Source organism: Telopea speciosissima, chromosome 3, assembly GCF_018873765.1.
Source record: "Telopea speciosissima isolate NSW1024214 ecotype Mountain lineage chromosome 3, Tspe_v1, whole genome shotgun sequence".
Lineage (NCBI taxonomy): Eukaryota > Viridiplantae > Streptophyta > Magnoliopsida > Proteales > Proteaceae > Telopea > Telopea speciosissima.
Window position 1 is genome coordinate 35,929,824 of NC_057918.1, and position 26,492 is coordinate 35,956,315.

General features: G+C 39.7%; 1 protein-coding gene across 2 annotated transcripts; it reads right to left on the minus strand.

The window, feature by feature from the left end:
* Nucleotides 1-104: 104 nt before the first annotated feature.
* LOC122654747 lies at nt 105-26,145 on the minus strand. Of its 2 annotated transcripts, none has more exons than XM_043848983.1 (9): nt 26,032-26,145; nt 24,908-25,039; nt 9,978-10,173; nt 6,732-6,784; nt 5,733-5,823; nt 4,794-5,638; nt 3,818-4,093; nt 3,686-3,742; nt 105-390 (listed from the first exon to the last, which is right to left on the minus strand). In XM_043848983.1, exons 2-9 carry the CDS (start codon nt 25,019-25,021, stop codon nt 190-192), a joined length of 1,833 nt encoding a protein of 610 aa, XP_043704918.1. In that variant the 5' UTR covers nt 25,022-25,039; nt 26,032-26,145; the 3' UTR covers nt 105-189. The 2 variants fall into 2 exon arrangements, with proteins under 2 accessions (XP_043704918.1, XP_043704917.1); XM_043848982.1 differs by having other exon boundaries at nt 24,908-25,041; nt 26,027-26,145.
* Between the last annotated feature and the right edge of the window lie 347 nt (nt 26,146-26,492).

The window sequence follows — 26,492 nt, forward strand, 5'->3', positions numbered from 1 at the left end:
TTACTACACCCCAAGCTCACTGCGGCATTTTTTTTCCGAGGTTAACAGAGATTCGAAACTGTACATATAAAGGTAAGTAAGTAAAGGCCCAAGGAGGGGGAGATCAATAACCAATATTCTATCACCATGTTAAATTGTTCCTGTATCCATTGAAGCCCTTAAAAGATGGTCTCTTTTACCCAACTAATTTCAAGTAAAACTCTTCCTGTGTACAATTCTTCCACAGCGGCTAACAGGGGTGCCACTCTCGGGAGTAGCAGTAATGGGGGTAGCACATAAGAGCTTGGACTTGCGCTGCCTCGGGTATGGATAGATGATGGCCAGTTCGCTTACACGTCGAAGTACAGATTGTGGTATGGGCTGTGATGCATTTTTCCGTCCTTGTTCAACCTGCATACCCATTTTTCTGAAACACTTATTTTCTATATTGAGGAATACTAAACACATAGATAAATCAAGTGAATCAATATCCTAACAAGCATTGTCATTTCATGAAGGAATCGGATGGGGGTAACATGCCATGCAATATCTATATTGGTAGCATAGAAAACAAAAGAGCAAATATAATACTATTGGCTTCAAAGTGTACAAGATAGTATTAACTGGATCGGATAGCATGCAATAATAATATTGATACTTGACATACATCGAGTACATAACTATGATACATGTAATGACCAACCATTAAGTTTCTTACATTCTGTAAATTGAAACAATGACACTAAGAAGTTCAACTGTGCTCATTCATGCTACAACTCATAAATGAGAACCAATTTTTGAGTACTCACTTTGCAGAAATTATAAGATACTCAAGGTGGCACCAGGCAGATTTAAGTAGCAGGTTTCGTTACCCTTAAAAAGTCTATATACAAATTTAAAATTTAAATAGTTAAATCTATAAGTGGTAATCAGTCAGTTGGCAAGCTAGATGAAGACATGAAGTCTCAGATCCAATTTATGATACAAATGTCCAAGCTGCATCTTTCATGCATACCATATTCTATTATTATATTTCATACGGTTCAGAGTATCATTACCAGGCATTCTGTAAGTCTCAGAAGGACTATGATGCACAACCAAAATGCATGGAAACACATTTTGTGCCCCAAAAAAATTGGCAAGAGATCGCTGCTTGGTCGTGTAGCTCCTGCACTAGCCTGGGGACCAATGAGAGCATACACAGGGGCATCAACACGGATGGGATTTTTTGTTTCAGGAGTGGCTGGGCGGTAATTTCTTGCACTTGTGTCTGGACACTGGAGCCACGGCTTCCAAGCAGCATTCTTTTTCCCAAAACAAAAATTAAAGAAACAAGGTGATAATCTTCTGATATCCACAGTTCTGGTTCAACTAGTTAATCATGCAGTAATTAATGTTGATTATAAGTGATGTTAAAATTGTTCAATTGAACCTAGAAAAACTTTATTTTGACCCATGACCCACGGATGGGTTTTATGGGGCTTGCTTAGGGCTTCTTATTTTTGGGTTTATTAATGTAATCTCTTTTTATACACCCATAATTTGGGGGCTTAATTCTATTTGTATACAGGATTGAGTATATAGATTGGGTCTCATGTGTTGTTAAGTTTACTCTAGTCCTTTTTAGTTAAGTATTTGTGGGGTCTTGGGAGGGTCATCATGTACACAGCCTGACCCTGAGAAACCTGCTCTCTCTCTCTCTCTCTCTCTCTCTCTCTCTCACACACACACACAATTCCCTCCTCTTTCTCCCTCCCCACATGAACAGTACTGTTCATTCCCCCTATTCTCTCTCTCTCTCCTGCAATCTGTTTTCTCCTCATCTTCGTTTATTCCTCTCTTCTATTATTTCTTCTCTTCTTTCATTCCCCCTACTTCTCCTTCCTGTGGGAGATCTCTGTTGTCAGATCTGATCACAATTTAGTTCTGTTTCTGAATCCTACACTCTGTTCTGTTTCTGCTCATATTCCTGCCTAGTTCAGATTTGGTATCTGTTATTCTTTTCTCTGATTTTAAATCTGGACCCATCTTCGTCCTGTGAGCAGTGTGAGATCTAAGAGTTGGATATTAGACTGCATTGCATTAATAAAAGACTGAAACTGAGATCTACTGAGACAAACAGCCCACAGAAACACAAGTACATATCCACATCATTATCTGACAGACCATATATGGATTAACTGGTTGTCTTTCACATTATATGTAGATAGTTCTGTAGTTACATAATTAAAAAAATTTGACAGCTGCCAGTACAAGAAGGGGGGGGGGAATTCCAAGTATACCCACCCAAATGATTAGAAACTCCAGTGGTCTATCTTTCATCAAAAAGAACTCCAGTGGTCTACCAAACACACAATAAGTGATAGAATTCAATAGCAACCAATGTAATGTGATTTATTCTATAAATCTAATTCAGAAAGAAAACCATCAAAAGAAAAAAGAATCACCCAGAGTCCACAAAACAACCAGAAATTAAGATTGGACCCAAGGACCTCCAATCAATCAGCAAAAGATTTTAGCAATTCTCAGACAATGCCACAGACAAGAGTAAGCATCAATTGCAACACTAAAAATCATCATCATTAGCTTGCTCTTGCTCAGGCTTGGGCTGTTGTTCTTAATTAGTGAACTAAAAGTTTTTGCCCTCCTTTTAGAAAAGTGAAACTGAGGATAAAACAACATAATTCTTGGGCAATATTATGGACTTGCATGTCAGCAGTCTAAAATTTCATTTGGAGGTGATTTCAGGACTGTCTAAGCAGCTTTAAGCAGTGTATGGATCATTAGACTGGAGTCCGATTTTTCAGACTGTCTACTGAAAATGCCATATTGGATCATTGCTGAAATCTGGGCCTGACTCATCCACAACTTGGTTGATTTTTAAATGCATTGGTTTTGATGTTTACGATGATCATTTAGAACTTGCATAAGCCTTGCATTATCAGCTTAAGTGAAAGAGTTGCAACCCAAATCCCTTCCACATGTCACACTATCACTGCGACATCATACAAACCATCAGCTAAGCAAATTCCCATTTGAATTAATAGCTAGGTAGCCAGGCCCATCTCAATGGTACACATACATGGCACTGCAGACCACAAGGTAATGAAAACCTTTAATATCTAACCAAGACTTCAAGCAATAAAACTATCAAGGTTAAAAGTGGTGTTTGCATTGAATGAAATTCACCAATATAACTGCCCAAGACTAATAGTGGCTTGTGGGTTGTTCTTCTGATTATATTTATTAACCATACATCATAGTTGTCAAGGCATCCAGGCGCCTTTCTCTCCCCTTGTTTTCTGGTGTCGCCTTGGTCGTCTAGGCAACGCCTTGTCGGTGTCACCTTGGTTTTTTACCCCCTCGATCTGCATGGTTCGCCTAGGCGCCTTGACAACTATGCTATACATGTGATATTATATATTTTAACAACTATAACTCAGAATACATTCATTTAAAAGCATGTAATCCCCCCAAAGCTAATAAGCATCACCAGAAAGCACTGTAACACCCATTAATAATCACTAGATTTTTATTATTCAAACAAAGAATCTAAGACATCACATTTATCCATGAACAAGCAAGTGGAACCTCAATAAAAATTGTTATAACCAGTAATCTCAGCTCATAATTAATCATTAAGGCTAATTCCCACAGACATGGAAGGTAATTTACGGAGGGAAGAAAACCAAATCAAAAGGCTAACCTCTCGCTTGTTATGCAACTGTGCACAGCTAGCCCTCAACAGATTCCGCCATTTGTCCTGTGAAGTGTGTAAACAGTGAATAAAATTTCTTCAGGAAATAGAGCAGTTTTCAAATGAAATATCTTGGACTACCTTTAGATCAACAGATGTTCGATAAGCAGATGCCGAGAACAAAAGCCGCTTTATTTCAGTCCATCTTCCAACTCCATATCGAGAAACACCATCAATCAACTTCATTACTTCAGAAAGAGTCCACAACCTGTGATGTTTCCGTCTCATCTCCCCTTTCCCAGTTTTAATTGTTGTGACACACTCATCTGACATCTCATCTTCCGATTCAGCAGAAGGTTCGATACCAGAATTTCTACTGGGATCTTTGTCTTCCTTGTTATTCTCAGAATCATAACCCTAAGCAGAATGTTATTATTTATATATTTACGATTAATAAAACAGAAGAATAAATTTGATAGTTCAAGCACAATGACTGGTTAAAAAGAAAATATAAGCTCTTCTGAACAAGAAAATTTAAAAGGTGCATACACTAATTTAGATAATACAAGTTCAAATGGAAAATTTTATCTCATAATTTAGACTTGCAGCAATTTGAAATAATCACTACTTAGCAGTTGCTTTTCTTCCAGGATATTTTGTAGCCCAAGACCAAGAGATCCCACGTCAAGGCTGCCTTATGAGAATAAGGATAAAAATCCTATGCACCTGTTTCTGGTTCAACGTCAGGTTGCCTTCATATGAATATGTTTTATGGTATTCTATAGAAAGCCCTTTCCTTCTCTCCTCTACTTTTCCCCCCTCAAAACTTCTCATCCTTTTTGGAGTTCAACAAGCGGATAAATTAACTGCACTAGAACTCCAGCAGGATTAAATCCCAAAGTTAAACGCATTTCAGAAAGGTTCTGGTAACTAGTAAGTCCATCAAATAGTGCAGGGGTTTACAAAGTGCTCCAATGCTGAGCAAATCAAAAAATAACTACAAAACAATTGTACCTTTTTTTTTTTTGGTTGTGTGTGTGTTTTTGGGGGTGGGGGTCCAGTTCCAAGGATAGAAGAGTAATAAAATTTACTATGCACAAAATGAAGTTTTTCTCACCGAAATGGATTTACTTCTCTTCAAACGCCCTTTCCGTACACGAAGACCAAATGGCACCTGAATACCAGATCCATTAAGATAGTCCTGCCTACAAACCAAAGGCGTTGAACCAAATCCCTTCCGATGAAGCTGATTGTGAGATTTAACATGCAAAAACTTATTCCTTGAACTAGTTGTAGGAGTTTCCAGTTTTCCTGTATAATATCTTGCTTTCAAAGCCGATGACTCTTCAATATACCTCCGTGTAGGCTTGCGCAATCTCTTCCGTCTTAGAAGCAAACCTTCTCTATCTCCTAAATCCAAGAGTTCAACTCCAACCTTGCCAGACTGGGGAGAATTCGTCACCAACTCAACCCCAGCAGCAAGGTTTTCCCTTTCCACACCTCTGCCTAATGGTCTAATCTTGCTTCCCTGAGCAATCATGGGGCGCTGATGCATTCGTCCAGAAGAATCGTTACATGAAGTGAAAATGCCACCTTCATTCTCATTCGTTTGTACTCCACATTCCAGTAAGCTCGAAACATTCTCGAACTCAACTAGGTTCTGTAAACCCAGTGAGAAACGATGCTTAAGCCACTCCTTGTCTGAAACAGATGTCTCACGTCCAAATGTGCTACTAAATGTCTTTTGTAGTTCATAAATGCTCATCTTCTCGAGTGACATAGCATTTGGATCAGATGAAGATTCAGGAACTGAAAAAGTTGGTGTTGACAATTCTGATAACTCATAAGTATGGCTATTCCTCCCTCTTAATTCAGAGGAGTGACTTTGCAACCCAATGTCTCCCAGACAAGATCCTCCCCATGAACCGTAATCCAACTCAGAAACTTCAGCAAAATCAGCATCTGGACACAAAAATTGTAGGATAGATAACATTTTACAATGAAATTTGATGAGAATTGCTTTCCAACTTGACAAAGTAACTAGAGGAATACTTACCCAATAGATAATCATCACACATGATAGACAGACCATTTGTTATATGAAGATCCCCTTCTCCATCAGCTCCATTCAATACTCCGTCGAGAAACTACAAAGATACCAATCTTGTCATGACGTCACCAATCAAAGAAAAGGCAGCAATGGACCAGGATGGGTGGGGGAATTCACACAGAGGGCAGATGCATTATATCATTTCTTTTAAACTATTAACGAAATAATAAAAAGTAAGCTACATGAGATTTTCTAGTTGTAACAATAGAAATGAAGTCCCTCTGCTAGCTCAAAAAAGAGACATGAAGATGGGGATTAGTAACAGATATGCAGCCTAATCAAGAAACATGATCTTCAAGAGCATAATATGTAACACCTGAAATTTCTCAGGGATAACCCCTCCAAGTCAAGCATTAACACCAGGCCAACAACATGTTCATATTTATTCTAACCATTTTGTTGCTGAATTCTTTTTTTTTTTTTTTTATGAACTGTTTTAGGGATTTAGATATTGTTTACAAACATAAATTGACAAGACTAAATAAGATAAATCAAATTCATTTATTAATTAGAGAGAATTAGAAAAGAATTCAGTCACTATAACCTATGAATTGTACCCATGGCAAACAAGAGAAAGAAAAATTGATTGTGATTGTTTGGCCATGTTCAATGAAAGACCAATCACAGAGCAAGCCAGAATGTAACTTGGGTTGAGCGTTGAGGTAAAACATGAGTTATAGCATAATTGGAGTGGAACATAGGGCCAACCTCAAGTAGTTGAGGTAAGGTTTTTTAAGTTGGTATGAGATGTGTTATTCTAATTAAATAAAGAACTTCTGTGGTTAATAATTTAACCACTTTTTCATTTAATATGAAGCAGAATTTTCATACACAAAAAAGGAGACAACAAACTACGCACTGGAAACAAATACATAAATGAATAACTGAATAACCACTGAGAATTTGGGATTCAGTTCATTACAGCATATAAAACAAGATACGTACTTCAAATTTTGATTCCTCCTTTACTTCTCGAGTAGTATTAGAATCCAGTGTACCTAACCAAGTAAGCCCATGGAAAAGAAGATGCATTAAAATGACCACATACAAAGATATAGGAAAAGAAAAGAAAAGAAAAAATAAATAAAATAAAAAAAGTAGTCCCAAAAGTGAAAAGAATCAAGGCAGCCATGTCAATGTCTGTCATTTATACAAAAGACAACACAAGCAAAACAACCCATGGGGGAAAATAGTAATAATAATAATACCATCATAACTCAATATATGCTAACATTCCTAGCAATTCTCCTCTTCAGGGGAAAGGTCTCCCAGGGTTTCAAAAGATCGGCAGCATATCATTAGGATACATAGGGATTGGCAATTAGCACGGCATAATGGATTGGTCAGCTGATGAACACTCCTGAATCCTGATTTCCGAAACTGTGTCTGCATGAACTGATCTAGTTCCCAACAGTCCATTTTCTCTGTAACTTCCTATCTTCAACATGTACCACAGTCATGGTGCTAATGGAACATCCATTGGATAGAGGAATCTTGGTTTGCAACAAGGCATCATGGTCAAAAACATTTCCATGCCTTGTGTGCTGTTCTAATTCCCAAAAAAAAATGAAGCTGTCAAATATTTGACAACTAACCAGGAGAAAGGGTTGGGGGGGGGGGGGGGGGGGGCAAGAACATGGAACAGCTTCTCCTTGCTGCTGCATGGCAGAGGCTAGAGGGCTTGAAGCAGAAAGAGAGGTGAACACCTTAGTTCTTGCCAACAAAGCCACCACATGCAAACCCCTTCCTGAGCAGATGATGTCGGCCGCAACACCTCAGGCTTACATGAACTGAGGTTTTTGCAATAGATAGCAGTAATTCAATGTGATTGATGAATCAAACTATATAAATGGGATAACATCGTTAGAAGAAAAACTGTACAAGAGACCTCTTCTCCATACCAAAATCAGCATCAAAGTCTTTCGACGAAGCAGATATTTAGGTAGTGCAATTATTATATCTCTTCCTACCAATATGTTTAGTAATTTCTGGCAACATTATAATGTTCTTGGAACAAAACACCCAAAGACTTCACCACTTTGATGGCTTCTGCCCCTAAATATTGATTTCAATGGTCTACCTTCTTCATGACATCTAACTCCTTTGACATTTGAGGTGATGTTTGAATCAGCAAATGGTTGGATGTGACCCAAGTGCTGCCATCCTTCAACACTGACCAATTCAGCATAGGAACTGATAACAGCACTATCAGCCTACCTGCAAGACCTCCATGAAGAAACATCGGGAACACGAAGACTTTCTAATTGCTAAAAGACCAATTTATAATTGCTTCTCCTTGCAAGAAGAAAACCATCAGAGACATTATTCAGCTTTCACAGTTCTTACTTCCCCTTCCCCTTCCCCTTCCCCACCCCCACCCCCAAGAAAAAAAAAATAAAAATAGGATGAGCCACTGCAGCAAGCAGAGTGATCTAAACAGACCAGCGTCATTCCCTCAGCTTCGACAGGAGAAACCACCACCACCCCCATGAGTATACTTTGGGAACACAAAGACTCTCCAATTGCTAAGAAGGTAAGAGCCCCATTAAAAGAGCCTCTCCAGTCAAGAAGAAAACCATCAGAGACCTCATTAAGACCCCCCCCCCTAGGGCTTCCTCCCTGCACCAGTGCCATTCCACCAAGCTTTCCAGGGGAACTCCATGCCCACCACCTCCACCAAAAGATTGTATGGCTGTGTGAGAGAGAGAGAGAAAGAGAGAAGAAGTTCTAGTTTTTTCTTCTCGAACCAACATCCTATGTGCATTTTTCATACCTGAATGGGAATTTTTAAATATGACTGAAAGCACCGGTTCTTGTAAATACCTTTCCCAATATATTACTTCCCAAGTTCCCATGACCCTACTTACAGAAACAATTTTGTAGTAATTTACTGCAGGCAGAGCCCTAATCATGAGAGAGCTTGGCTCCCAGAAGGCAAAGGACACAAGACCCCTTAAGACATAAGTCCACCGCCCACACAAGGTGAAAGGCCCAAATAACTGAAGTCAAGCAATTTTAAGAAAGGAGCAGTGCCTCAAACAGTTAGGGCTACCATCTTATGTCCCAACATCCTGGAACAGTGTCCAGGCCATTACAAGGATAGTAATGCAGTAAAACAACTTTAAAAATAGAAAAATGGGGAAAGGCAGAAAAATAAGGGAATTTTTTTTAAACATAAGAGAGGTTAGAGAGAGAGGTGCCAATCGAAACTGAAAGACAGAGGAGGCTTACTGGTGCAAGGCTCCAACAAGAGGTTGGCAGTCAGCACTTGTACTTGGTTGCCAGCAACTTAGCAGAGGAAGAAAACCTTCAGTCTAAGAACAGATTTAGAGGAGGGACAGAAACGAGGTGCAACATGTCATATCAATGTTGGTCTGCCCCATATTTAAATAGCATCCAAAACGGTCTGGTCATCCATTTTATAAAATATTCCTTTTCTTATCAAGGCCGCCCCAACCTTCACTCCATTTGCTGGACCCAAGCCTCCAGAGTAAAAAAATTTCCTGAATTATTAATCCACTCTTCAGAGGTTTGCATTATTCATTGGCTGTCCTACGTCCTACATCACCCTCTTTTCATTGAAGGCATACCTGAGGTAGGAGACTCCAATACAATGGTCTTTGATGCATATAAAAATATATAGGCTTCTCATCACTGATCCCTCAAGCCAACAGCCTCCTTTGCCTTTCTATATTTCTTTTCCTTTTTTATGATTCTCTTTGGCAGCTAGAAGGAGAGCAGAGTCAGTGAAAACCACTGGGACAAAAGTGGAAGCCTTTATTCGAATATAATGTAGGAGATGATTCTGACAGATAAGCATCTCATTCACAGAGGTATGCAAAATATAGATTAGACATATTCATGATGCAATACTTAAGGCAAAAGGAGATCCATAAGGTGCTTACCAATTGGGAAAAGTCACTTTCAGAGTTGTGAGCTCAAATTCTCTAGGTATTTCTTCCTTGAGCTATATTTTTAGCATTTACAAAGATTGCAATAAAAAGAAGTTTAAAAGTGTTTCTCCAACACAAATGATAAATATGTCTGTTGGTCAATTTCTTTTCTAATGTGCTTGCTCTCTTAAGGAATTTAGAGGACTCGAATTGGAGAATATTGAAATAGATCAGGCAAGAATCATCCTGAAATTGACTGTGCAGTTCTATGCTGAAACAGCAACAATTTGGTCATTACCACTATCACTTCGCATATGATCATGGCCAACAGTGCACGGAAAATCTTCATTTGCTAGGCACTTATTTGGGACATCTGTGTTGAAGCATAAAATATTGTCTGCTAGAACCTTATCGTTCTTTGGTTCTGCAAATAAATGCTCAACTTCTATTACATCATCTTCTGAAGCAGGAAGGAAGGATCCATCTCCCTCAACCTAGGCAAAGCAAGATAAAACATTAGAAATGAAAGTTCACGTACAAAGGTCATATTTATACATCCATGTTAAAAACAATGTGACATAAAGCCACAATGAACAACATCCAAAAAGCAAGCCTACCACTACCAGAGAACTTGAACACGCATGCTTGATCATACACAGAATCATGAGAAGAGACAACCAAATTCAGTATGGATTGAAAAATCATTTACATATACCTTAATACATGATATAAGAAATAAATTTTATTCAGAAAAAAAAAGGCAAACCATTTTTCAAAATACATTCTCATTACATATATTTACTTTATAAAATATTAGACATTGGAGTTTCATGGTGTGCACTTAATTGACTGTAATCTGGAAGAGTTTGCTACACTAGTCATGGGTTAGATAATGACTATATGTGGTTTCATGTAATGGCAGATAATTCATAGCTACAATTAGTATTACCCTATACTTCAGGGGGTTAGTTTCTGCATGCTAAATGCAATTAACAGAAACTTCACCAAGAGAATTCCCACAAAAACCAAGGAGGTGGGTGAAAATAGTGCGTAGCAACTGGCCTCACAGTCGCAGAACAGCAAAGAGGAAAGCAGCAATAATTTAAAAAAAAAATTAAGGGTTTGAAAGGAAATGGGAAAGGAGTAGGGGAAATTGTTGAGATATGACCAAGGAATTAAGTATCGGTCTGTATCGTATCGTATCGGCCGATACATCTCGGTATCAGTCAGTGTCGATACAATACAGACCAATATGTCTCTAGTTTTTTTTAAAAATAAACTATCTCGACTGTATCGATATGTATCGACCAATACATACCGATACAATACGATACGGTCGATACGTATCAATACAGCCGAGACGTCCTTTTTCATTTTTTTTTCTATTTTTTAGCGTATCGGTACGTATCGATATGTCTCGACCCACTTAAGAAAAACATGGGTTTTGTTCATTCCTACCTGCAGAACACGAAAAAGAGAGCTTCCAGAGGAAAAAAACACAGTCCAGCCTTGAGAAAAACCCCAAAATCCATGTTCAAACCCATTTTTTTTTACCAGATTTTTTTAAGGTTTTGATTCCTTGGTCAAAAACGATTCTAAAGGAGGTGGAATCAGAACATTTGCTGCATCCACCAACCCACATTTGAAATCAAAAGGTGTTCTTGAAGGGAAAGGTAGGTTTTTTGAAAAAAAACTAGATTTTTTTGTTCAAATCTTTGATTTTTGGTCTTTTTTTTGCTATGATTCATAGAGAATAGGTTAAACTAACTTAGTATTGCATTCTTTGTATACATTTACAAAGATTTGAACTCAAATCTTTGCATTTTCACCCAAAACCGAAAATTGCATCCAAAAATTGATTTTTTTTTATTTTCTTCCAAAAATTAAAACATATGCTAATGTATATAATTTATAACAATTTCAAAGTGCTGCACTTGTCTGGTTATACATTATTCACAATTCTTAGTGTATATGCATGATATATGACATAAATTACTTGTTTATATTATTTTTTGTATCCAAAAGTGTATTTTGATCATTTTCATGCGCTTCTGCACCGATCAATACGTATCTCCGATACGATATGATATGATACAATACGTCTCTTAAAATCGCCCAACCAATACGATACCCGATACCGATACTTTAAACCTTGGATATGACATCTAGTAAATGTTTTTGGTGATAACTAATTTGTGTATATTGATGAAAAAGCCCAAGTCTAGGTGGCAATTGGTATCCTCTCCTAGCATCAAGAAATTATAAGAAGCAAGCCCAAGCATATGGTCAAGTGTCGACGAGCAAAAAGCTTCAATTGGAAGATCATCCACACGCTCAGATGACAAAGTACATGAAGTGATGGAAGCACCAATTGGAAGACCAAGCTTCAAGAATTATTTATATGCCAAAGCGCCACGCAAGCAAAAAGTGGCAATGGACATCTTCAAGAATGTTCTACATCAGCAAAAGCACTTAGGATAGTTTCATATTTGTATATTATTGTAATCCTAAGTTGTATGATTCTCAAAGTTAGAACCCCAAGGACTTAGCCTTAAGTCACCATTAACCAAACAGTTTAACCTTTAGTTGGGGACTTAACCAATGACCAAATATAATGGGCCTTAAATTGGCAATTTAAGACCTCTTACATTCATCCTAGGCCGATGCTCATAACATGAAAATTGAAACTCTCTAAATAGCATTCATTTGGTTCAAGAATCAAGTCAATCCAAGTTTGGGAGAGCAAGTTACGGTCTTTGTACCGACCAGATCTCGTGGTCGACCATCAAAGCCCCAACAACTAAAAAACAGGTAGTTTTTTAGCTGTTATGCATGGGCTATAGATACGGGACCTTGGGACATCTCTTAAGAAGAATTTGCACATGCTTTAGTCTTGGGTTTAAGTGACTTTGAGAATCACTTTAGTTGTTCTTACACTTGCATATCTTACCTTTTGAGGTAAATTAGTATTTGTGTGCAAACTTGTTTATCTCAGTAATTGAGCCTTGTGTAGTTTCTCTCCTTCGTAATAGTTATAGTAAGAGAATGTGTATCTCCAAGGGCTAATCACGCTAGGTGATAGTGAAGGTTTGATTGCCACCATTTGGAAAGCAAATGGGTTGGTTGTGAGCCTGAAAGAAAAGTTCTGACTGCTACCATTTGGAAAGCAATTGTGAGAAGGCTTGATCATTGCCATTTGGAAAATGGCCATGAGATAGTGGAAAGTCCAAGAGTTCTCTCTCTTCCTGTCTGGGTTATGAGGAAGATTTCAAAATGGTTTTGCAGGTCTTTTATACTTTCCCAAGTCTTATATAGGCCACAGTGAGGATTCTGGTAGGGTTTGATGATCGAGTCTTTTGGTTTTTTTATCTTTATTAATTTATATTTTTTGCAGTTAAGATATATGTGAGATTCGTATGATGAATTTGAAGATACAAAAAGAAATAAAAAAATATATAACACTGCTAGGGTACAAAATTTGCAGGAAATCAGAACAAGATGAAGAAATCATTTACAAGAATTGCTTTCTTTCATTTTTTCTAATAGAAAGTGACAAAATTATTTTGTAATAACTAATGTACAAGTAACCTTTCCTCAATATATAACATGCAGTTCAGACAAAAAAAAAATTTGCAAAATCAAATACCACCACTGGTTGCCAAAATCATATCTACTTCTGCAAATTCCTTCAATGAAGGCCCATGAACAAGAATTGACCTGATATCCACACATATCCTTGTGACTTTCTGTACTTTATCATGAAAGACTCTACTATTGCCGATTTCCACAACCCATGTAGTTGCTAATGGAACTAGATGCTATCAAACCTATTCCTCATTGCAAAGAATTCTCCAGCCAGTCAATTTGAAAGCTCTCCTTTTTAATTGTTCTGTTACAAGCACTCTCTATAAGGATAAGATCCAAGAAAACATCGAGACCGTTATTGGTTATGCTGTTCCCAAAGCTGCAACTATTCATATTCTCCACCAACCACCACAAAGAAATTCATGTATCATTCTACTTAAGAGATCAAAAGCCAAGGCTCCATGAAATCCACTTATACATAAGGTTCAAAAGGATTAACTGATTAAAACATCCAGAGACATAAAAGCGAGGTTCAGCAACAGAGAATTTTTGTAATTCACATAGCATTTAAAGCTGAATGACATGTAAGCGGTCCGTCTAGTTTAACTTAGTCGGGTAGATCTATTTACCACCATGTGGAGGGCTGAACTGGTAACTAATTGATGCAATCCCTGGTCGAGGACCTTGTTTGGGGTTCTATGGCCCACCCAAATGCTCAAAATTCCAAGTTTGTGGTTGAGTGGCAGTTCTGTAATTATGTGTAAGTGCAAAGACTAACAAGAAACAAAAATGGATTTACATGGAAGTGGGTTTACAAGTAGAAGGGTTATTCTGGAACTGAAATAAAACCAAGGACAACTTGAGATAAAGAAAGAAGAGGGGGTATTTTTGTAATAACAGCAGGTTGGCTAAAGTTTTAAATAACAAAAGAATAATAACAAATAGATGAACTTCTTCCTCATGATACAGCAACCAAAGGCAGAGAACAAAATCCTCTACGACTAGATTACTCTCTCAACACACCTCCAATCAACTTCAAATTTCAGCCATGGATTGTTAATTCAGGGGACTACTGGAATCTAGTCGTAGAGGATTTTGTTCTCTGCCTTTGGTTGCTGTATCATGAGGAAGTAGTCAATGACTTATACGTGCTAGATTCTACAGACTCCTCTTCCTCATCATTGATGACACAAGCTCCTCCTGGTTCTTCTGAAGTTGCCCTGGCTGATTTATATGGATGGCATCACCGTTTGGGCCATTCCCCTCATGGGATTTTGGCTTAGTAAATGTAACCCGAACCACGTTTTTGTGATGCTTGCATTTTTGCAAAGGAAACCCATTCGGTTTATCCTCCTCCTGATAATATTAGTTTGGAACATTTTCATTTAATTCATTTTGATGTATGGGGCCCTGTGCCCGGTGTGTAACTGTTATTGGATACCAATGGTTTGTTACATTTATTGATTATCATACGTGGGTTACTTGGATCTACCTATTGCGCCAAAAGAGTGAAGCCTTCCGTTGTTTCCAACTCTTTCACCAAATGGTTAAGACTCAGTTTGTTGCCAAGATTAAAATTCTTCGGACAGACAATGGGCATGAATATGTCAATAGGTATTTTCAAAATTATTTGGGTGACAATGGCATCATTCATCAAACAAGCTGTATGGACACCCCTGCTCAAAACGATGTGGCCGAATGCAAGAATCGGCATTTATTGGAGGTTGCGTGTTCATTGATGTTTCAAATGAATGTCCCTGCCCCCTATTGGAGCGAAGCTGTCCTCATGGCTGCATACCACATTAATCGGATGCCTTCTCGAGTTCTGAACTCTTGCTGCCCCTTGGAGCTGCTTACGGGTACCCTTAATTTTATTGTGCCTCCGAAGGTATTTGGTTGTGTGTGTTTTGCCCGTAATCATCACCAGCATGGGAAGCTTGATCCTCGTGGCATCCGCTGCATATTCCTTGGTTACTCGGCGACTCAAAAAGGGTATAAATGCTATCATCCACCCTCTCACCGCATGTTTGTCTCTACAGACGTGGTGTTCCATGAGAATGAAGCATTTTTTTCCCATTACCGCACCTCTTTAATAGTACGCTTCACGAGAAGATGAGCTTCTGATTTGCTCCAATTTCAAATATGGAAGGAGAAAACATTATTCCGGCTCAGAGGGAGTAAGGAGACTGAGGGAGATTTTAGTTCAATGGGAGCCCCCCACGGTTATGGCCCAGGGGGAGCACACGGCTCCTGTCCAAGACAAGCCCACAGTTCCTTTGTAGGTTTTTGTTCGCACAAAGTCTAAAAGGCAACAAGATGAAGCCACCACCACTACCACTGTGCCACTTCAATCGTCACCTCTTGATCCAAGTTCTCCCACACAGTCTCAACCTGGTAAGCCTATTTTTGATCCTACACTTTTTTTTTGGGTGAATAAAAATTCATTACCAAAGAGAGAAAATACAGGGAAACTCCAGAATACAAGGGGGAAAGGAGAAAAACAACCTATAAAACAAAGGGCACGCAATAGTACCATCCATCTTTTGCTTCACAGTGAACATCTATTTGCATCCCACAGGTTTCTTCCCCGAGGAAGACTGACTAAGTCCCACGTCTCATTTTTTCCACGTGCTTTCATCTCTTTTACCATAGCAGCCTTCCTATTTGAATCTGCCAATGCTTCTTGCCAGTGCTTAGAAATAGAAATAGAAATGGATGACAAAGAGGAAACGAAAACATGAAAAGAAGGAGAAAGAGATTCATAGGAGACTATATTGGAAATAGGGTGTAGAGTGCAAGTTCAAACAGGTATACGGATGGCAATAGGTAAATCAAGTGTAGGAAAAGAAACTGCCTCCCAACTCATAAGATCCAGGGGCCTTATTGCTACATGGCACAAGATTGTCTAGTTCAAAGAACATATCCCTCGGCATAGCTTCTATGTTTAGCGCACTCTTACAAACTGCCTCCCAACTCAGTCATTTCTCCTACATCGGCAAATCAGTCTCTCCAACCTGCTGTCTTTGTTGGAATGGCATTGAATCTGTAGAGCACCTATTTTTTTACTGCCCATTCTCCTCCGCTACTTGGTTTGGGATGCTCTGCAAATGTTTGCCTAGAAGAAGAATTCCTCCTTTTCAAACAGAATGGGTGTGGATCGACATATCATCGGGGGCAACTCCCTATGTGACAGAATGGCAAGCTTGCTCTTGGAGCTAATGTTTCGTATATCTGGATGGAGTGTAACATCAGGAGATGGACTTCCAACTCTAGCTCCTACAGGCAGATTTGGGATTACATCTCCTTTGAAGTCAGCTCTAAATCCCAACCCCTCTCTCCCTCCTCTTCTATGTTTATTCCCCTAGGAACAGACATATTATTGCCTCCTGGGGCTTCCCCTCTTCTATGTTATACAAGGTTCGATTGATTGCCAAGGGCTTCACCCAGACATTTGGCATAGACTACCAGGAGACCTCTTATGGCCAAGTTAAACACTGTTCGGGTAATTCTCTCACGTGCAGTTAACTTGGGACGGGAGCTGCAACAACTGGATGTAAAAAATGTGTTCCTTCATGGGGAACATGAAGAGGAAGTATACATGGATGTCCCTCTTGGATTTTCTAGTCCAAAAACCCATGGCAAGGTCTGCAAGTTAAAGCGAGCATTGTATGAGTTAAAACAGTCACCTAGAGCATGGTTTGGACGCTTTCATAAAGTTATGATGTCTGCAGGTTACAAATAGAGTAATGTTGATCATACTCTGTTCATCAAGAATAATGATGAGCCGATTATTGTTCTTATTGTGTATGTCGATGGCATCATGGTTACAAGAAGTGACAGTGTGAGATAGCTAGGTTGAAGACATTTCTGGGTACCAAATTTGAGATTAAGGATCTGGGAAAGCTCAAAGCTACGATAATTCCTTGGGATTGAGGTTGCACGATCAGATCAAGGTATCTTCCTTTCTCAATGAAAGTATACACTCGATCTTTTGACTGACACTGGGATGGTAGGGTGTAAACCCGTAGATACCCCCAGAAGCAAATTTTAATCTCAAGCAAAAGGATGGTGAACCTGTAAATAAAGGGGATATCAGAGATTGGTTGGGAGATAAATTTATCTCTCTCACACTCGACCGGATATTGCATTTGCATCAGCCAATACATGCATGATCCCTACTTGTCATCTGGAAGCTATTTATAGGATCTTGAGGTACCTGAAGTTTGCTCCAGGTTGAGGGGTTCTTTTTTCTTCTCATGACCATCTGCGCATTGAAGCTTACACTGATGCCGATTGGGCTGGTTTCTCTCGAGGATAGACGTTCCACCTCAGGATACTGTACTTTGTGTTGAATTCCGTGAATACTAGCTTAAGTCAGAGTGACTATAGCCATCTTTATTTATAATGTAAAGAAGAACATTCTGGAATGGGTACAATGACAAAAATACCCCTAGGACAATTCTACCCTTGAACCCATATTACAACACTCCCCCTCAAGTTGGAGCATACATATCAAACATGCCCAACTTGCTAATTATAGGACAAAATAACTTATTACTGAATCCTTTGGTAAGGATATCAGCCAGCTGCTCACTAGACTTGATAAATGGAATGCAAATAATTCCCTGTTCCAATTTTTCTTTGATAAAATGCCGGTCAATCTCAACATGTTGGACCGGGTTATGAGCAATGTTGATTGCCGACTTGTTGTCACAGTAGGGTCGCATTAGAAGATCAGCATTCATACCCAAATCTTGAAGAAGATCCTTGAGCCAGAGAAGTTCACAAATACCCTGTGCCATAGCTCTAAATTCAGCTTCAGCACTCGATTGAGCTACAACTGCTTGTTTTTTGCTTCTCCAAGTAGTTAGGTTTCCTCCAACAAATGTGCAATACCCGGATGTTGACTTCCTGTCATCAAGACTGCCAGCCCAATCTGTATCAGTGTATGCTTCTATCCAGAGATGGCTATGTGGAGAATACAAGACTCCTTTTCCAAGAGATGACTTGAGGTAGCAAAGTATTCTGTATGCTGCCTCCAAGTGAGAAGAACTCATGCATGTACTAACTTACGACACTCACAGCAAATGTGATATCTGGTCAAGTATGTAAGAGGTATATCAATTGGCCAACTAACCTCTGATAGCTACCGTTATCCACTGGGTCACCTTCCTTACTCTTCAAGTGTGTGTTGGGCTCAAGAGGTGTATCTATTGGTTAACACCCAAGCATCCCTGTTTCACTCAATAAATCCAGGGTATATTTTCGTTGAGAGAGAGAGATGCCCTTGGCTGAATAGGCAACCTCAATCCCTAAGAAAAACCTTAACCTGCCCAAAACTTTGACTTCAAATTCGGGACCCAAATAAGTCTTTAACTTCTGGATTTCCTGTGCATCACTTCCTGTCCCATCCTTTTAACAAACAAAGTATGATCAGCATTTGCTTTGCTTATACCCATAAGCAATCATAGCCTTGTGGAATCGACCAAACCAAGCCCTTAGTGACTGCTTTAGACCATACAAAGCCTTCTTCAACTTACATACCTTTCCCTGAGTCTCTGAAGAAGTAAAACCAGGAGTTATCTCCACGTAAACATCTTCTTCCAAGTCTCCATGCAGGAAGGCATTCTTCACGTCAAGTTGTTGGAGTTCCCAACCTTGATTCACAGCACAAGAAATGATGACCCGCACAGTATTCATCTTTGCTACAGGTGCAAAGGTCTCTTGAGAGTCAATTCCTTGGGTTTGAGTAAACCCTTTGGCAACTAGTCTTGCTTTGTATCTTTCCACTGAGCCATCAGCCTTGTGCTTCACAACAAAGACCCATTTACAACCAATGGATTTCTTTCCTAGTGAAGGATTCACCAAATCCCAGGTCTGATTCTTCTCAAGGGCAAGTATTTCTTTGTTCATCGCATCCTTCCATTTCTGTTCGGCTATTGTTTCTTGCCAATTGTTAGGGATGGTAACAAAGGACAAAGAAGATATGAAGGCATGGAAAGTAGGAGTTAGAGAGTTGTATGACACAAAGTTGGAAATAGGGTGTTATGTACAACTCCGCTTTGGTTTTCGAATAGCAATGGGTAAATCAAGACTGGGATCAGGAGGAAGTTTACCAGAAATATGACTAGGAGCAGGACTTGGAGCAGGAACAGATGCTAATTGTGTAGGATCGGTGGTGGTGGTCTCTTTGTACCGAGGGCCATAAAAAGGAAAATCAGTTCCACGAGAGTAAGTCTTCACATTATTCTCCCCCTGAACCTTTTGTTGTTGCTCAGTCTATCCCACTTCTTGTTCCTGACTTGTAATTCCGTCTTCTAGTTCAACAAAGACATCGTCTATAGTAGGTATCTCAATGTCCAGAGGAGCAATCAACGGGACCTCTTCACCACTTAGAATCTCCCCCTGCAGAGGTACCGGCTGTTTAAAGTAAGCCTCAGACTCCCAGAACACCACATCCATAGTGACAAACACCTTTCATGTAGGAGGATGATAGCATTTATACCCCTTCTGGGTAGCAGAGTAGCCGAGAAAAATGCATCGTAGCCCTTTGGGATCAAACTTGCCGTGTACATGGTGATTCTGGGGAAATACTACGCAGCCAAAGACCTTGGGAGGCACAACAAACGTGGACTTCCCAAATAGAATTTCCAAAGGGCAACAGCCTCCTAAAACCCATGAGGGAAGTTGATTGATAAGATAAGTAGCTATAAGGACAACATCACTCTAGAAGCGAGGAACAGCTATAGTAAACATAAGAGAACGAGCAACCTCCAATAGATGTCGGTTCTTGCGTTCAGCCACTCCATTTTGAGCAGGAGTGTCAACACAAGAAGTATTGTGCATGATTCCATGGCTATCCAAATATGAGCGAAAGGCACCATCCATGTACTCTTTTCCATTATCTGATCGGAGAATCTTCACTTTGGCATCAAACTAGGTCTAGACCATTTTATGAAATAGGGTGAATCAGGTGAAGACGTCACTTTTACTATGCATCAAACAGACCCAAATGGTCCAGTTAAAACAGTCAATGAAAGTGACAAACCATCGAAACCCAGAAATAGAAACATATCGGGCAGGTCCCCACACATCAAAATGCATCAAACCAAATGGACTCAAACTTTGATTATTAGAAATAGGAAAAATACTTCGAGTTTGCTTCGCTAAAGTGCAAGCATCACAAGAAAAACTATGTTTGTTACAGCGTTTCACTAAACTAGGAAATAAATCAGATAAAACACCAATCGGTGGATGGCCCAAACAACGATGCCAATTATTCAACTCAAACAGTGCAGAATCAAAATCAGAAGATGTAGACTGAGATGTCAAAGTTGCCCGGGAACTATCAAGCACGTACAGACCACCAACCACTTTACCACATGCAATCGTACTGCCCATTGCCAAGTCCTGAAACAAACAATGGTTCGGGAAAAAAGTTACTTTACAATTTAAATCCTTAGTTAGGCTACTAATGGAAAGCAAATTAGTAGTAAACTTAGGGACATGTAACACAAATGAAAGGCTAAGAGAGGAAGTGCAGTGCACAGATTCCTTACCCGAGATAGGAGAAAGAGACCCATCAACAACATGAACCTTATTATGACCAGATAAAGGGAAATATTTGGAAAAAAGTGATGAACCTTCATATGGTCGGTTGCCCTGGAGTAAATTACCCAAGAATCGAGCATGACTGAGGTGCAATTCCCACCAAATGAAATACCTGTGGAAGAAGGTGTATTGGGATTGGTAGGGAGAGAAAGAGTTGAAGGAGCCATGGAAGGAGATATAGATGCCGAAGAAGATGTGTCCAAGTGATTCACCATATCCCGCAGATTTTGTAGTTCAACCACAACTTGGGAAAGAGATTGATCAGGTTGTTCTTCAATAGCTGTCTGATGAGCACGGGTGTTACTTAGCCAATTAGAACCACCCTTCCCACGCCCACGAGTGTCTGCGATACCGAAAGGATTTTATCTCAGCAATTAGTAATAAATTGTATAGATAAATTAGTATATTTTTATTACTAAGTATAAGGTTTTACAATTTATGTATACGAATTTATCTATACAATTTATTACTAATTGCTAAGATAAAATCCTTTCGGTATATACGTTGTTGTTTGCGAGGTCTCGATCATTTACATGGACCCACTTCTCATTCCATTTGTGGGAATTTGATGATCTATAAACCGTCCCTAACGAACAATCGGCTCATGTTTGAGCATGATGAATCACTTCATGCCGACCTGTTGCCAATAAACTTTCCAGCACAGCGCCTAGTATCCATCGTTTACGGCTAGGACTACTGGGGGTATCTAATCCCATTCGCTCCCCTAGCTTTCGTCTCTCAGTGTAAGTGTCGGCCCAGCAGAGTGCTTTCGCCGTTGGTGTTCTTTCCGATCTCTACGCATTTCACCGCTCCACCGAAAATTCCCTTTGCTCCTACCGTACTCCAGCTTGGTAGTTCAACCAATTATGCGCTTCAATATAATTTCCTGGAGTAAGCGCTATAGCTTGTTTCCAATACTGAGCAGCTTGATCGAACCAAGCCTCCACAATTTCAGAGTCTCCCTGTCGAATGGCCTGTTCTCCCAGGTTGGAATAGGCAGATCAATTCCTTTCCTTAGAACCGTACTTGAGAGTTTCCCGGGCGACCATGAAGCTTCCAACATCGGTCCTTTGTGTGCCATTCCTTCCCACAATGATCACATTTAATGGGAGGGCGATCACCAGATGTCCGATCAGTAGTAGCAGAACGGGAAGAATTTCCACGGGAAGACTAGGAACCGAAAACAAGGGCCAATCGTTCCTGAGTAACAGGATGAACCATGGTTGTACACCAACTGTCCTCAGCCGAAAGGATTGCATAGGCCTGCTCCAGAGTGGGAAGTAGATTCTGATTCAAAATGTTGGCCCGGATCTGATCAAACTCAATATTGAGTCCGGCCAAAAAATCAAAAACACGTAAACCATCCTCCCACCTCCAGAAGGCCATGGCATCAATATCACAAGTGGCAGTGAAGGTGCCAGAAAATCCAACTGCTGCCACATGGTACACATGGTATTGTAATACTGAGAAAGGGACAACTCCAACTGCTTGGTAGAATGGATCTTCTGACAGAGTTCATAACATTGGGCGCCATTCCCAACCTGAGAATAGGTGTCCTGGGCTGTCTTCCAAATTTTCGCAGCCGAATCAAGGAGAAGGTAACGCCCAGCAATTTCTTGGTCCATGGAATTAACCAGATAGGACATGACCAAGAAATTGAAATTCATCCATCTATCCTGCACAGAACCAGCCTCAATAGGCCTAACTTGAGTGCCCGTGATGTAGCTAGAGAGACAACGGGAACTGATTGCAAACAAGCAAGAGCGAGACCATAAAAGATAATTGTTGCCATTTAACTTGATGAGATTCACCGGAAACGGAATGAAGTCACGTTGCGACGAACCATCAGAACCAGAGGAAGCAGAAGAGACCTCTGAATTGTCAGGCATGGTGGCGGGTATAAAAAATCGCAGAAAAAAAGGCCTCCAAAAATTCAGAGCATAAGGAGGGAAGATAAAGTACCCTCGGTGGGAGTCAACTCACCACCAAGGGTGGGTAAAAAATAACGGCAAGGAAGAGGACCTCTCGCGGTAGAGAAAAGAATGGCGAGAGGCCTGCGGGACTGGAGGAGCTGGCGGAAGGTGGTGGTGGGCCTGGCAGAGGGCCTGCGGGGGCTAGCGGAAAGTGAAGGAGGGCTGGTGGTGGCCTGCGGTGGGAGCTGTCCTTAGGACAGAATCACGAAGAGAGAGAGAGAGAGAGAGAGAAAAGGAAAAAAGGAAAAATATTCGTTCCCATATTCCCGAAATATTTTTGGCTCTGATGCCATGTTGAATTCCGTGAATACTGGCTTGAGTCAGAGTGACTACAGCGGTACAACCATCTTTATTTATAATGTAAAGAAGAACATTCTAGACTGGGTACAAGGACAAAAATACCCCTAGGACAATTCTACCCTTAAACCCATATTACAACACTTTGGTTGGTGGAAACCTCGTTACTTGGCGCAGCAAGAAGCAGACAGTGGTTGCTCATTCTAGTGCAAAGGCTGAGTTTAGGGCTATGGCCCATGGTATTTGTGAACTTCTTTGGCTTCAGGTTCTTCTCCAAGATCTGTGTGTACCTGTTCAGCTTCCCATCAACTCTTTTGTGATAGCAAATCAGCCATCAGTATTGCACACAACCCAGTTCAGCATGATCGGACAAAGCAGATTGAGATTGATCGTCACTTCATCAAGGAAAAGTTAGAACAAGGCATCATTTGTGTTACCTTTATCACCTCCGCAGAGCAACTGGCAGACGTGTTCACTATTATCTAGTAAAGTTTTTATCCGATTATTTCCAAGTTGGGCATGATTGACATCTATGCACCAACTTGACGGGAGTGTTGTAATTTGGGGTACAGGGGTATTTTTGTCTTATTTTATCCCCAAGGGGTATTCTTGTACTTGTGCCTATTCTAGAACATTCTCTAGTCTATTATAAATAAAGTAGGTTGTGGACATAATGTCACAAGTCATTATTCTCTAATTCTTCAATCAGGAATCCAACATGGATCAGGGAAAAGATGGCATGTTCCATTTGAACGGATCTGATAGACCAATTATGATTGTTAAATTATGGTGCAGCTCATCCCATTTTGAAGATCAAAAAGGTTCTGGGAAAGTAGAAAAATGGATAACACTAATTTCAGCCTAATGGAATCCAAATACCACTGATGCAGATGATTTGGCAAAATAAGGGGCTGTGAGACCAAGAATATGTTCTAGGGATAACAAACCCGGTGATTGGACTCTTTGTCAATGTAAAGGGTTAAGTGGCTAGTTCTAGTTAAATCCAATTAGATCAACCCCTGTCCGGTTGTTAAATCTATGGAGCAGCTCATCCCCTTTTTTGTGATAAAAAAGGTGCTGGAAAACAGAAATAAGGAAAACACTAATTGCATCTTACATTCTACAGGAATCCAAGCATAGGCAATGAGGTGGCAGATGATTTGGCAAAACAAGCAGTTGTGAGATCAAGAATATGTTTTGGGGATTATAACCTTGGTGATTGGGCTCTTTCTTGATATTGTATAGGATTATGTGGTCCATGAGACTAGTGCCTTAGTGGTATATTTTATGGTGGTTTATTTTATGATGTTGTTGCATCTTTAGTATGTATTGCCCTCTTTTTAAGCAATTAAAAAAAACACTAACTTTATTACGAAGAATTGAAAACCTTTTACTATGCCCAGCATAATGGCCAGAACTTAACCAGAACTCTTAACAATAAAATGCCAACTATAATGCTTTCAAGGAATCAAGAAAAATGTTAGTTAGTATACACATTAAAAATGAAAGAAAGAACGTCCCAGTGCACAAGGCTTCCAACACAGCAAGGTCTGGAAGGGGCAAATGTATGAAACCTTACCCCCTGCGAAGAAAGAGAGGCTGTTTCCAAATACACATTAAAAATGATCAACAAAAAATGTCAGTCTAGGATTATTAACCAAAACAAGCCTGCATAATGCCTTCACATTTTGGAAGTAAATGAACTAAAGAAAGAGGAAGACCAACATATTCCAGCTTCAGTTATTATCATGGCACCTCATACCTGAACAAGTTTGCACATCAAAGTGTTTGACTTTTCAATTGGAGTCATGGAAGTGTCTCCTCCAGAATCTGGCATCATCTCCGACACAAAACTTTGTTGCCTGTTTCCATACATCTCTTTAAATTGTAGCCACACTGAAGAACCATGGAGAAGACAGAAGCACCATTTCGTAACTATATAATTAGAAACTTAATATACAAAGGGTGACCATGCAGCTTACATCCATAAGTTCAAATGCACTGATTCATTGTCATGCCTATTATAGTTTAAAAAAAAAAATGTAACAAATAACAGAATAAGGAGAAATGCTGAAATGCCACGAACCCGGCCCCACAGCCATTTCAGAACTCATAATCAGAAAACTTAATATATAAAGGGTGACCACGCAGTTTACATCAATAAGTTCAAATGCACTGATTCATTATCATGCCTACTACAGTTAAAAAATGTAAACAAATAACAGAATAAGGAGAAATGCAAACTAATTCATGTAAGCCCATTTGAGTTCATGCCATATAAACACTCAAGAATTTGAATTTCCTGCAGACATCTTTATTCTTTTACCTTTTATTTTTGTGTATACTTGGTCCCCATTTTATGATGTGACTACTAAATTTCTCTCATAGCTCAAATAACGTCAGTTCATATATTAGTACGAATTCATTCCTTTGCAGATAATGCACTCATCGTTGCATGTCCATTCCAGCAAAGAAATTCAATGGCATCCACAATACACATTCGATAATCTCGAGAAAAGTAAATTCAGAAACCGGCATACTATAAAAATGTGAAAAAAAATTGAATTTTCATGTTTAACGATCCTACAAAACAATCAGATTAAAAGAAATGCCAGTGCTAGAAAATCAAGATCAAAGCAGACAGCGCTACACTCAGAAAATTCTAGCATCCACGTCTACAGAAGGACTGCGTGTTGAAAAACTTAAACTGTAAGAAAAATTAAAGAATGAACAAAAGGAACTTAAAAAAAAAAAAAAAAAGAAGAAGAAGAAAGCCAGAAACAACTAAAACTTCGCAGGGAAAAATCGAAAACGGAAACAGAGAGCAGATTTCGAAGAAGAAAGATTGAATAAGAGAATTTCGAAAAGAAATGCAGAAGATCTTACCTCGCGTTGTCAGCGGATGTCAAGCGAATGTTCCAAACGAAAAAGCTAAAACCGCCAAAAGGAAAGCAAGTGAGACTCAGAGAGAGAGAGAGAGAGAAATGAGAGGGAAAATAAAAGCACTGAGGAGTCCCTACTCCCTAGTAAGGACTAAGGGAGTGAAGCGAAGCTGAGAAGGTCGCTTTTTACCTTTCCCAGGACGGACACCAAAGATTTCAGAAGTCATATCAGAACGTTGCTTGGAGTCCGCTGCTTCGACACGCGGACACTGAAATAACGGTTACTGTCCGTCGCCGTCCACGTAAGGGACGACGTTAGTACGGCTAGGGAGGTAGAGACGGCGCCATAATCTTTTAGCCGCTAGAGAATCGAAAAAAAATGCGCGCTTATTTTTGGCTTTTCGATTGTTTAAAGATAAATCTCCGAAGGAGAAAAAGTCACAGCGCCAGTGGGAAAGTAGGTTA

What these genes read in the sequence shown, in the direction of transcription:
- LOC122654747 (XM_043848983.1), bottom strand. Translation starts at nt 25,021, where the DNA reads ATGTATGGAAACAGGCAACAAAGTTTTGTGTCGGAGATGATGCCAGAT. An exon ending in TCATATGCGAAGTGATAGTG is followed by an intron (nt 6,785 to 9,977) that starts GTAATGACCAAA and finishes TTACTTGGTTAG; the next exon opens with GTACACTGGATTCTAATACT. An exon ending in AGTTGCATAACAAGCGAGAG is followed by an intron (nt 391 to 3,685) that starts GTTAGCCTTTTG and finishes ATGGGTATGCAG; the next exon opens with GTTGAACAAGGACGGAAAAA.